The sequence below is a fragment of the Ovis aries genome, chromosome 6 (assembly GCF_016772045.2).
Source record: "Ovis aries strain OAR_USU_Benz2616 breed Rambouillet chromosome 6, ARS-UI_Ramb_v3.0, whole genome shotgun sequence".
Taxonomy (NCBI): Eukaryota; Metazoa; Chordata; class Mammalia; order Artiodactyla; family Bovidae; genus Ovis; species Ovis aries.
This window is the reverse complement of record NC_056059.1, coordinates 78029972-78044157: the sequence shown is the minus strand read 5'-3', so window position 1 is coordinate 78044157 and position 14186 is coordinate 78029972. Positions and strand designations below refer to the sequence as shown.

At 34.0% G+C, this 14186-nt stretch overlaps 1 protein-coding gene across 24 annotated transcripts in view; it reads right to left on the bottom strand.

Moving 5' to 3' along the window:
* The window catches only part of ADGRL3 (adhesion G protein-coupled receptor L3), a 941652-nt gene that overhangs the window by 312986 nt on the left and 614480 nt on the right, over nucleotides 1-14186 (bottom strand). For 22 of the 24 annotated variants that reach the window (XM_060417634.1, XM_060417623.1, XM_060417628.1 and 19 more), the window contains one exon: nucleotides 6865-7665. In XM_060417634.1, coding sequence (XP_060273617.1) covers nucleotides 6865-7665 — 801 coding nt within the window. Of the gene's footprint in view, nucleotides 1-6864; nucleotides 7666-10041; nucleotides 10057-14186 lie in introns of all 24 variants that reach the window. The other 2 variants (XM_060417626.1, XM_042251456.2) reach the window with 1 other exon arrangement.

Genomic DNA, 14186 nt, shown 5'->3' with positions numbered 1-14186 from the left:
AGAGGGGGCACCTCTGCAGACAGCCAAACAGCTGATGCATAAAAATAAAGACCTGGATGAAATTAGCAACAAGTAGCTATTTTTTTCTTTTAGTGAAGTTCACTCAGTTACTGAGATTTACATCAATTAAACTTTAGAGACAATGTGATATCTCAAGTGGAACCATGAAGCAATCATAACTTATATGCTGAGGGCAAGCTTGATTTAACATCCCACTACTTTCAGGCTATTTGTGACTAGGATGCAACATATTTAAATAAAGGAAGCAGATTCAGCTACCTATTAAGCACGTGACAGCTTCAAAATGTTCAAGATTCTCTGCCCAACATTCACATTACTCAGCTGTCAAAGTAAAGGGTTCAGATATATGATGTGAAAATTACGTTTTAACGAGGTGTCATGTGTGTTTAAAGTTCTTATTCATCACTATATAGCTGCAGCTTTTACTGGAGACACAAATGTACTTAATTAGCATATTATAAGGACAGAAGGTTTACCTTATCTGCATTATTAAACTGTTATGTGTAGGCTTTTTGTTGTTTTAGATTCTACTATCTTAAGCATATACAAAATGATTACATTTACATAATCTAAAATGGCTTTCAAAATTTGGATTGTGTTTGGAAAGCATAAGAGCAAGCACTGGACAATAGCTACATGTCATTGTTGTCTGATGTTCATACTGAAGGCCTGGTGTGTTTCACTAAATCTCAACCAATAGGGTTGTAGATCTGTTAGATGTACTAATTTTAGGAATTTTGGCATTGACCTTCTCTGTATATTCTTATTATCAACCTGTGCATATTTCTTCTTTCTTCAGGATGAAATAGTGGAAAATATTTGTATATTTCACAATGAACATTTAGATTGTTTGGTCGACAGTTTAGAGACAAAGTGAGAGAATAAATGATAATACCTCACATCTCTTTTATATTAATGAATTATGAACTCAGCACAATATGATTTGAGAGAAAGAACTCCAAGGGTAAATAAAAGTCATTAAACAGCAGTGAACTAAGGACAAGTAAAGTAACTACTTGATTCCCTCACACCAGACATATGAAGATATCAAGTAGAATTTTAGAATCATGATGGCAACATGAGAATCACTCAAATAACAAGTGAAATAGCTAACTACTGTTTGGAAGTTTTAAAAGTATATCTTACAAAAGATAGCCATTGAAGGAAATGATGAATGCATAATTTATCATATTTTATGAGAGGAAAAAGGCTCAGTTAAAAGTACATTTTAGGAAAATTGTATATTTGCTAGTCCTCGGTTTAGGAAAAAAAAAAAGCAATTTCACATATTTACTTTTTAGCTCAGGTGGTAATGCTTACAAGCATTTTAGATACTGGTGTCCAAAACTTAACCACCTATTCTGCAGACAAAATATATTTTCAAAGAAACACGCTTACTCACTTGAATACACAGGTGTACTCAATGGATACACTTTTCATTTTCTCTAAGCTGAAAAGATTCATGCAATTCATCAATGGAAAAATCTGAGATGTTCTGAAAACAAAATCCATTGCACTCACTTTCTTTCCCATTGTAAAACTATTGAGTTATTCCATAATTATTTCCAGAAGAAAATGCACTAGGTGCTGTAACGTGCTTTGGCACTTCTTACCACACAAACCTTCTTTATATTACCAAATATCACTACGATCTGAGCGAAGATAAGAAGCAAGTGTGTGTGGCAGGTGGGGAATAACTGGGGTGACTTCCAGATAATAACTTCCAGATCGTAGGAGTGCATGGCCAACAGTGAAGGGGACTACCTGAGAAGCATATGTATAATCTTAATAAAATACATTGTTGGACTATTACTCCAATTACCATAATATTCTGAATAATAAGATATAAAATATGTATGTATATATTATAATTCATTTATTTATTTCTTAAATTATTCAGCAAGTCTTCACAGAGTATATGATTTCACCACTGAAAATCAGAAGCACTTTTTTTTGGAGTGCAGATCTATGGTAATTATCTAATCATGAGATCTACAAATTAGATTGACATCTGGAGAGTGCCTAGCACATGGGGATACTGAGATCACTTCTATCAAGTGAATGAATTTGCACACATTGTTTCAGTAAGCATACTTTCCACTTCTAGTGTCACAGAAGGGACCATGACTTTGAAGTTCATGCTGTATTTTAGTAGCTGGTGATTTTTAATAAAATTATATGAGCAGTAGTACCTTAAGCCCCTAAATTAGTTAACATGGATAATAATGGTCCTTGTAGGGTTGGTATGTAGTTTTATGTTAATTTTGCTATATCTATACATATATCATCTCATTAAAATCTAACAATACTCTTCATGGACTTTATCCTGCCAGACAACTCTGTCCATGGAATTCTCCAAGCCAGAATACTGGAATGGGTAGCCGTTCCCTTCTCCAGGGGATCTTCCCAACCCAGGGATCAAACCAAGGTCTCCTGCACTGCAGGCAAATTCTTTACAACTGAACCACCAGGGAAACTCAATCTTTGGACCCAGGTATTATTGCTATTATTATTATTTTTACACTTTATAGTTGAGGTAACTAAGACCAAGAGGCCCACAGTCAAACAAGCACTAGAGGCAGAATTAAAACCCAAGTCCTTAGGCTCCCAGACTCATGTTCAGAAGCAGTATGCTAGCTCCACGGATGTTTCACCTGGGAACTTTTATACACCAGGGGAATATATTTGTCTCAACTTCTAATACCCAGATATTTTAATCTACAGAGCAGTTTTTTTGACCCTAAATATTTACAGTAAGTTGGTTTCCTTACACAGACAAATAAAAATGTCCATAAAAACAGTCAAAAGGAAATTTCTTTGAAAAATGTCAGTGTAATTTATACTAAAGAAAAACACTCCGTTGAAACTGTTTTTGTATAATAGGGTGAACTACTTCCATTAATGCTAGTTTAAATTCTCATATTGATGCATAAAATGTACACATTCTTATTCTCTACTTTTTCTTTCTACCTCTCCACTATAGGAACACACCAAAGTTCTAGCTTAAGTTTAATACAGCTGAAGTTTCACTTTTTTGAAAACAGAAACAATTTCACTGTCATTTAAAAGAATGAAAACTGAATTTCCTGGATTAAGATAGTGATTTGTTTCAAAAGCTGAGATTTCTCATTTCTCAGTGTTTGCCACTTTAATAATATCCTTTTAACAAATATGATAACTATTATAAGTGGGCAAGATGGCTCATAATCTAACTTCTATAAGCAAACAAAAAGTATTAAGTGAGTGGTATAATTTTCCTATGTCTACGATTACAATGAATTATTATCATACATAGGGATACATGTATGGGATAAAAATATAATTTTATTAATGTATGCCAGAAATATTTTTGACAAGTCTTTAAATACATGGGGCTATAGTATCATCTTTAAGGATAATTTACAAAAAGTAAGTTAAGAATTTGCTTCAGTCCATTGAGTTAAAATCTGGAATGCTAATTAATATAAACTTATCTATTAGTCTAAAAAATAATGCATGATTTTACCAATAAATAAAATTAAGGTATGTTACTACCCTTATTTCACTAACATCAAAAGATGATTATGTTACTATGTATCATTTCTTTTAAGGCAATTAGAAATTACTTTGGTTACAATTAAAAGTAAAAAAAAGGCTAAGAACCATTCAACAATAGAGTTTCCACTGGCAAAATACTCAAGAATATCACAGACCTGAAAGAATTGTCTTCCCAGAATATTTCAGATGCTTAGCTTTTTAACTGAAATGTGTGTTGGTTTAAGAAACCTTACCTGTACAGAGGTTAGCTAGGTCTAGGGTATTTTTCAGGACTAATAATGAGAAGCTGCTTTTGCTGCTATTGCATATTAGGGTTTTTCTTCTACGAAAAGCAGTTCAACATAATATCAACATGCTGGCCATGGAAAGAACAGCTCTCAGTCTTGTAGAAGCTTCTCAGGCATTAGAGAAAATGCCACCCAATTTGAAATTCTATCATAGTGAGAAATAGAAAGGCATCCATTCATGCTTTCATCCACTCATTCATTCAGCAAAGAATTATTGAGTCTTTATTAACTCTATGCTATACAGTACACTAGGATCTAAGAAGGCAGAAATAATGGTCAGATGAAAAATAATAAAAAGATAAGTAAAGCAAGATTACTAGCACTTAGACTCTAATTGTATAAGATGATATGTATATAGTGAAGTTAGTAAAGCAAAATGACATACTAGTTAAAGCATGGTAAAAACAATGCAGAAAATAAGAAATAATAACTTGTAAGAATTTTAAAAAATGAACTTTGAATTGCTATGTCACCGTCAAAATTCAGACACCTATACCTTGTTTTTCCATTATATTTTATCAGGAGGAGCAATATTATCACTGTTTCCATTAATTCAGGGAAATGGAATGGGAAACGATGAAAACAGTGAGAAACTGTATTTTGGGGGGCTCCAAAATCACTGCAGATAGTTACTACAGCCATGAAATTAAAAGAAGCTTGCTCCTTGGAAGAAAAGCTATGAACAACAGAGAAAGCATATTAAAAAGCAGAGATATTATTTTGCCAACAAATGTCCATCTAGTCAAAGCTATGGTTTTTCCAGTAGCCATGTATGGATGTGAGAGTTGGACTATAAAGAAAGTTGAGCACCGAGAATTGATGGTTTTGAACTGTGGTGTTGGAGAAGACTCTTGAGAGTCCCTTAGACTGCAAGGAGATAAAACCAGTTTGTCCTAAAGGAAGTCAGTCCTGAATAGCCATTGGAAGGACTGATGAAGCTGAAACTCCAATATTTTGGCCACCGGATGTGAAGAACTGACTCACAGTAAAAGGCCTTGATGCTGGGAGAGACTGAAGGCAGGAGGAGAAGAGGACGACAGAGGATGAGATGGTTGGATGCCATTACTGACTCAATGGACATGAGTTTGAGCAAGCTCTGAGACTTGGTGATGGTCAGGGAAGCCTGGCATGCTATAGTCCATAGGGTCGCAAACAGTCAGACACGACTAAGAGACTGAACTAAGCTAACAGTAAAATTGCTAGTAAAACAATTTAACTTCTAAACTAAGATAAATCTGCTCAGTTATGCAACTAAAAATGTAAAAGATGAATCAATTCATGACTGTATTCAAACAATAGTAAAAGTAAACAGTATTTCCTAGAGACGAAAAAGATACTTTTAAAGAAAGGGAGTTGAAATGTCTTTTTTTTTTAAGCTGAGTTTTGTACTGTTTTTCTTTTATAATTAGATCTATTCTTTTATCTGTATCAGTTATGAACATTTATCTGTATATATCAATTAGATATACTTATACATATTTGGAAAATTCTGAAAGAGATGGGAATACCAGACCACCTGATCTGCCTCTTGAGAAACTTATACGCAGGTCAGGAAACAACAGTTAGAACTGGACATGGAACAACAGACTGGTTCCAAATAGGAAAAGGAGTACGTCAAGGCTGTATACTGTCACCTTGCTTATTTAACTTATATGCAGAGTACATCATGAGAAACCCTGGGCTGGAAGAAGCACAAGCTGGAATCAAGATTGCTGGGAGAAATATCAATAACCTCAGATATGCACATGACACCACACTTATGGCAGAAAGTGAAGAGGAACTAAAAGCCTCTTGATGAAAGTGAAAGGGGAGAGTGAAAAAGTTGGCTTAGGCTCAACATTCAGAAAACGAAGATCATGGCATCTGGGCCCATCACTTCATGGCAAATAGATGGGGAAACAGTGGAAAAAGTGTCAGACTGTATTTTGGGGGGCTCCAAAATTACTGCAGATGGTGACTGCAGCCATGAAATTAAAAGACGCTTACTCCTTGGAAGAAAAGTTATGACCAACCTAGATAGCATATTGAAAAGCAGAGACATTACTTTGCCAACAAAGGTCCGTCTAGTCAAGGCTATGGTTTTTCCAGTGGTCATGTATGGATGCGAGTTGGACTGTGAAGAAAGCGGAGCACCAAAGAACTGATGCTTTTGAACTGTGGTGTTGGAGAAGAGAAGACTCTTGAGAGTCCCTTGGACTGCAAGGAGATCCAACTAGTCCATTCTGAAGGAGATCAGCCCTGGGATTTCTTTTGGAAGGAATGATGCTAAAGCTGAAACTCCAGTACTTTGGCCACCTCATGCGAAGAGTTGACTCATTGGAAAAGACTCTGATGCTGGGAGGGATTGGGGGCAGGAGGAGAAGGGGACGACCGAGGATGAGATGGCTGGATGGCATCACTGACTTGATGGAAGTGAGTTTGAGTGAACCCCAGGAGTTGGTGATGGACAGTGAGGCCTGGAGTGCTGCGATTCATGGGACTGCAAAGAGTCAGACAGGACTGAGTGGCTGAACTGAACTGATACATATGAATTAACTGACAATATTCCCAGTAGGGTTGGTCATATATGATGTGCTCAATGAGTTTAACATATTGGTATAGGGCTCCTGAAGAATTATATAACACCAACACTTTGGCATTTCCAAGTAGAGGGCACATTGTAGGGCATGTCACAATTAATTAGGTGGGATAGCATTCTATTTTTGCAATGGTTTTGTATAGTTCACTACACACACAGACACACAAACTAACTAGCTGATAATGAAAATGCCCTTCAAAGAATGGATGAAAATTGGAGACTAGCTGCGTAGAGGAATAAGAGTCGGATTCTCATGCCTATAAATTTTTTTAACAGTGATTTACAGCAATATTTTTTAGCTAAAAAAAAAAATGAATAACTTTCAAAACACAGGCCAGAAGAAAAACCAGGAGAAAGAAGTCTAATCAAAATATACAATAAACGTACTAAGTTCAAGCTGTAAATAGTTCCCTTTAAAGTACCATCAAAAGTCAAACTTACCTGATCTACTATCCAGAGGTCCAAAATCCAAAGAATATTTCACGACGTGATAGTTATTCCATACATAAAGAAGGTTGTCCCTGGGGTTGTAATCCACAGCTGCTATGTACTGGTATGAATTAGGAAAGGGTACATCCACCAAACTGTCCTTACTTTGGTCAGTGTTGTAAATGTAGTCAATCTTATTTCCCGTGGCCTCATTGTCGTCATCCTCATAGACAGATTTGACCACATACAGAATTCCACATATCATGAATGCATTGGAAGCTGACCTTTTATCATATGCAGTATCCCATGTCCCTTCAATCCGTAGGGTGTAAGGGTTCAATTGACTAATGACAATTTTACCATTGTTTTGTTCTGTTGCATAGATTACCCATAGCCCATTCTCGTCCACTGCCAAGTCTATGTCAGATTTGCCTCCCCACCGGTAAGGGGAGGTATCATGGTAATTGGCATTTGCTATGATAGCTTCTCCACTCTTTATCCTAGTCCGCAAATCAAACTTTACTATGTTTCTGGTGCGCTCCTTATTGAAGAACAAAGCTCCATCATACACTACAAATCCTGTGCCATCCACCCTGTGAGGAAGCTTGTAGGTTGTAGTTGGCCTTCCAGCAATGAAGTCATCCTTGGATGAGTACTCAGTCAGGGTGTCAGTTCTGTACGGGGTCCAAGGCATATAATAAATCTTGTCAGAAGCCTGAAGAGGGTCTTTGCACCATGCCCCAGACTGGTGGTCAGATTCAAACAAATGTTCACTCTGGTATACTCCTTTTAGTAGTCCAGGACAAAGAAAAACTGTCAATTGGGAAAGAGTCAAAATAATAATTATATTAATTTAAATATTTTGTCATATATTCTTACTTTTCACCAAGTGGAATTCAACTCTAATAAGAAATGCCCACCACCACTTAATTATTTTGCTGCATTCTTCTGAGAACGTATTTTTCCACATTAATTTTGACATTTCTTTAGAATCATTCTGATTTGATTTGCTGATGAAATTTGGCCTTTTCATGAGTGGCTGTGCTTTCCTTTGCATTTTTCCTTTGCATTTTACGTTTGCAAGAGTGTTGCAATAATTTTGGATATGCTATCTACATAGATGTGACTTATGTCTGTGTATTCTATAGATATATAACAAATATAAACATTTACACATGATGGTTTCATATATCTTATTTGAAAGTTTTTAAAAAATATTGTTTTCACTCTGATGCTAGTAACTACTCTATACTTATCATTAAGAAGCAAATGAAAATACAATAGTAATTAAAAACATAATAAGGGGAAAGAAAAACCTTGTGATACAGGCCACTGAATCTTAAAAAAGCCCTTAAAGCTGCTACAGCACACACAGAGCATGCAACTCACACAATTAAAAATGAGTGATGGATGGATACTGGAAGGAAAAAGAGAAAGGAAGAAAAAGAAAGGAAAGAAGAAATAAGGGAAGAAGAAAAGGTGAAAAGTTACAGAGGAGAACCCAAGATCTAGATTTTAATCAGTTAAAAATGTCCTGTTAAATACAGTAGACTTGGAACTTAAAAACATGTACCTTTTACTGTTACATGAGAAGAATATTAAAAAAACAAGATTACTAGCTACAATATTTTGCTGCTCATACTTCAGACTGAAAATGGGCAGGACTTGTCTGATTTGTTTAATTTTTCAGTAGCACATCATGTGAGTGGTGGTAAGGAAAGCTTGACTGATTCATCCGTAAAAAAGGGGGCTAAAAAGCAATGTTTCCCAAAAGGAGGTCCTTGAAATACCTATTTATATGGTTTAGATATATAATACACAGAAAAAAAAAAACACACAAAAACAGGGATTCCTAGCCACATATGCTCAAGAAATATTAATTAAAATAATATCAGGATTCTAAGTACTGAGGTACATTAGTGACTCTGCAAGGCAGAAGAAGGGAGTGTGAGCAAATTTCCACAAATTAATTTGATCACAGAACCCTTTCTACAGAGCCTGATGGGATGTAATTTTCTTCTGAACCTGCTATGGGAAACACTGCTCCAATATTTTTGCAGAGCAAACACACTGAAAAATAATCATGTAGTCCACTGTTATGTTTGAAATGATTAGAAGTATATTGGGAAGAGAAATTAGGAAATCGCAAGAAATTTGGAGGTTGACTCATATTTTAATTATTAAAGTATTATTCTCTTGATATTAGTGATTAGCTCTTTAACAGCAATTATAAACCTACATCTAAGAGAAAATCTATGATGAGACTCAACTAGGGTTTGCAGGCTATTAAGAACAAAAGTTTATTGTTAAAAAAGGTCCAAAGTTTCAATTTTGGGAAAATGAGACATTTAGGGGAAAATTTAACTGTCAAAATCTTCCATAGCAAGGATAGAAGACCATCAAATTATACTTAATAATAAAATTCATTATTGGAAGAATTCTTCAGGACTCTAATATGATGCCTGGGCTTCCCAGGTGGTGGTAAAGAACCCGCCAACCAATGTGGGAGACATAAGAGATGCAGGTTCGATCCCTGGGTCAGGAAGATCCCCTGGAGGAGGAAATGGCAACTCATTACATCTTCTTGCCTGGAGAATCTCATGGACAGAGGAGCCTGGCGGGCTACAGTCCATAGGGTCATAAAGAATTGGACACGACTGAAATGACTTAGCACACACGCAATATGATGTCTATAATTATAAAGGATGGGTAGGTATTATTGTCAAAATTGTATATAAACTTTATGTTAGTTAATAATCAGCCCTTGCTTACAAAAGCAATTTATTTTAATGTATTTCAGAAAACCATCTCCCCTTTTCCCTTAATAGTTAAAAATCAAAAGAACAGGGAATCACTCCAGAGCTAGGAAAATTATCTAGTCTAGAAATAAAACAAATCTGAAGCAGTCATTATGCATCAGCATCTACTGGATTTCTAACTACTCATTTAAAAATAAAGAGGAATAAAATGCATGGTTGAAAACTTTACACTGTTAAACTGTTTTAGGATAAAAATAATCAAACCAGCACTGGTCAGTACAACAGATTAAAGTGAAGTTGAGCAGCAGAAATAGTAAATAAATTTTCAGAAAATAGATAAAAATTAATAACAATTATTTTAACTAGATGTTAAACTGTTAAATAACTTAGCCTATAAATAGTATATAATTTATGAAAGGTATTTAATTACCTTTTTGTTCCACTTCTATTGGAGAGAGAGAAGTAAAGAGAGAAAGGAGAAAAGAGAATAGATTAATGGTACGATATTGGCCAAGCACTTTTTATTCACCTCTTGCAAACTGAAAGTAAATAATTTATTGCACTCAAACTTGATTTATTGAACATTATGTTTTTCTTAAAAGAACCCATTCCTCTATAAAATTATTTTTTAAGAAACAACCACATTATATGCTTAAAAATACAGTATAAGTTTGAAAAAAAAATAAGGCAAAAGTTAATCAAGCTAAGATTGAATTAATATATCATTCCAAACTATAGACACAGGAAATACAATATTCATAATAATAACACAAGGATTTTCTATTTGAAAGATAGGTTGGTAATTATACATAGAAAGCTTTCAGATAGTTTGGATAGTCTCATTTATTAATTATTATTATACCAGTACTTACAAAATAGTCTTGCTTTTTACCCATCTCAAGAATTGATCTCTTTGGAAGAAACTACTCTGCAACTAACCTCTGAGGGCCTAATATTTTCTGTAGTTAATGAGAAATGTACCTTGTGAGATGACACATTAACAGGAAATGCTCTCATTCTGAATAAATATATTTAGAATCCTTACTGAAGAAGCTTTTCTGCCTCCCACTAATCAGTATTTTATGTTACTGTGGAAAAATACTATCTTCAGGAAAAAATATATCCAAAGGTTGATACAAATAATGAGCCACCTGCTCTGGGCTTTTCTGAAATTCTAGAGCAAGTCTTTCAACAAACTCTTTTAAGAATAAATTGAGATTCTCAAACACATTATGGTTATGTATCTTTCAAATTAGATTCCATTATGATTTTAAGGTATCAATTATTACAAGTAGAGGAAAATTTTGGGAAACTGTAACATATTCATGAAACTCATCAAGAGACATTTTTAACAATCAAAAAAAGGATCAGTGGGGAAAAAAGAGGAAAAGACTCAAGAAAGAATGGGCTCATAATACAAACATTAAAAAGAAAAATAATAGGTTCCAAGTGATATAAATCTAAGATAATTTCAGTGGAAGGGATAACCTGAGCTACTATGTACAATAAATAAAACTCTAGGAAAATTTTAAAACAAGGGAGAAATACTTTTTTGGATATTTACTTTCAGGTAAGATTTTGTGCTTTGACCTAAGCTCATGTCTTCAATTACCAGCAAAATCACACTCATTTCTCTCCTTGACTTTTTTGAAAGCTCAAAATCACATGTGTTAGAAGACAAAAATGTTATATAGGAAACCTTATGTTTAGGAAGTTGTAAATGGGGTTATCCTTTTTAAGATATGTCATTAATTTACAAATCTTATTTTTAACAGGATTTTTAGGACTTTTTAAAAAACTCATGATACTTTTATATTATTATAATTTATCATCATCAACATTAATTAAACCTATATCAAGTAAATGTAGTATTTACTGGACTGTATACTTCAGTATAGTCCATTTACATACTTTACCTAAGAGATGAACTTCATGACTAGATTACTAGCAAACCTGAGCTCAGACTGACAAGTAGAAGAAACGGAAGTAAGCACTTTAAAAATTAATCAGTAGTCTCAAAAAGTTTGTACTGGAGGCTCATTTAGCAATGAAAGTGGAGGCTGAGAGTGGGGTCTTACACTGAAGTTGACATTTGTCAAGGACTAGTCTACCAAGGGATTCCTAGAACTAATTTCATTCTTTGAAATAGCGCTAAATATATATGCTTTGGATTATATATGAAGCTGGTTATATTATACAACATAAAATATACAGTCACACAACTTTAGTCTTATTCCATATAAAATTCATCTTATTTTTGTGTGCAATTACTCTAACTTCTTGGTGACTAGTATTTCTCTCTCCAACAAATACTTAATGAGCAAGATGGATATGTGGCAAAAAGTATTAATAAGGTATATTTATTACAATTTATAACTACTACTTTACAATTTAATGGAGATTTTTATTTTTCAAATAAATTTTACGTTTATTTTCTCAACTGTCATTAGGTAAAGTTTAACTTTTAATTCTCCGGTCCTGGTCTAATTTGAAGAAACCGTCATAAACTGTAGCCCAAGTAAGGTGCACCTCTGGCACTGCTGGTTACTTTAAATTAAGATTTATTAGGCAATTCTATTTCAGAGAAAATTATTATGGTGTTGCCTATGTCATGACTGGCTGTAGTTCATTCATCATTTATTTGCCATTTCTAAGACTAAAGTAAAACAATCCTGTAATTTAAGTTAAGTACATACAAATCATATTCCCATAACAAAAACTAGTATGGCAAACATAATTTGTCACTGAAAAGCTAAGTAACATTTAGGATTCTCCAGTCATTGTTCATCATCTAATTCTAGATGCTTCCTTCACCTGAAGAAATAAATGCAAACAAACTGCCTGTATATAAAAACCATGCTTACCCTTGCATCCTTCACAAGCTCACAATGCCTGGCACATACTGTATACTCAATGAACATCCACTGAATTAATACACAATCCACATAGAGATAATTAATTGTTTTGAAGATATTTATAGCATGTGATAAGAAGAAAAAAACAGCAGAGAAGAATTTGGGTTTGTTATATAGACTCATACATGGGATGATGTCTTTGAATATATTAAAGGATGGGAAAGAAAGTAAATTTATAAGCAATTTGCATCTTCAACTCATTAAATATAAAACCAGAGGGAAAAAAGGAAAAAAAAAAAGCATGGTCTTGAGGTTATAATGGCAAGAGAAATTTGTCACTATAAAGCAGTCTATGACAATCTAGAAACAAAAGTGGAAAATACTCCCTTTTCTTCTCTCTGTTATGGGATCATGAATAAATGAATTGTATGATGACAACCCTGCTAGGTCTTAAGGACCTCTTGTCTGTTACTCTGATCCAATATCCTGAATTCTGACATTTTAGCTGTTGCTGTTCATTTCTAAACCTCCTTGGAAGTAGTTTCTCTACTTTTCTGTCTTCAATTTTAATACCCAAACTACTTTTTTCATTCATGCAACCTCCATAAATATGTTTATATACTGCCTTAAAGTGATTTTCTTGTTGTCCCTTGTCAAACTTAATGTCATAAGCTACATCCTGTGGTTAGCTACAGGGCAAATTCAAATTAAGGGTAACTGCATTCTGAATAAAAGGAAGAAACAGTAAAAAAAAAAAAAAAGACTAGCAAATTTCCCCTTCATCCCACAACAATTCATAAAATATAATACAGTCATGTTATTGTTTAGAAAAAATAAGATGTTATTAGTTCTATATTAGTTCTGTCCATATCTGTACCATATGCAATATTTGGGATTGCATTCTTTAATTATAAAATGTATGGATGAGAGAGCATATGCATGCATTGCCAACCTTTTTCAAATAGTGTTACAAATTACAGGGAAATAAAATTGTCGCATGCCAAAAATTGTTAGAACTAAATTGCCATAACTGAGAACTATGAAATTGTATCTAATGCTAATGTAGCTTAAAATTTCTTTCCGTTTAAACTGCAAGTCATACAACCCATTTTCTATCTAAAATTTAAACATTCTAAATGAGCAAAATTTTATGCAATTAATATACCTAATCTAATATTTAGAAATGACATTTATGAAGAGAATAAGCTAGTTGTAAAATATTAAATAATTATAAACAAATATTTTTATTATTGAAATGTAATAGTATTTTGAACCAAACTATTTTCTTGGTTACATTTGGCTTAGATTATTAAAATGCATTTGGGTACACTTTTCACAGGACAGCAAAAACAAGTCAGCAAAAACAAGACCGGGAGCTAACTGTGGCTAAGATCATGATCTCCTTATTACCAAATACAGACTGAAATTGAAGAAAGTGGAGAAAACCACTAGACCATTCAGGTAAGACCTAAATCAAATCACTTGTGATTATACAGTGGAAGTGACAAATAGATTTAAGGGACTAGATCTGATAGACAGAGTGCCTGATGAACTATAGACAGAGGTTCATGGCATTGTACAGGAGACAGGGATCAAGACCACCCCAAGAAAAATAAATGCAAAAATGGAAAATGGCTATCTGAGGAGGCCTTACAAATAGCTGTGAAAAGAAGAGAAGTAAAAAGCAAAAGAGAAAAGGAAAGATATACCCATTTGAATG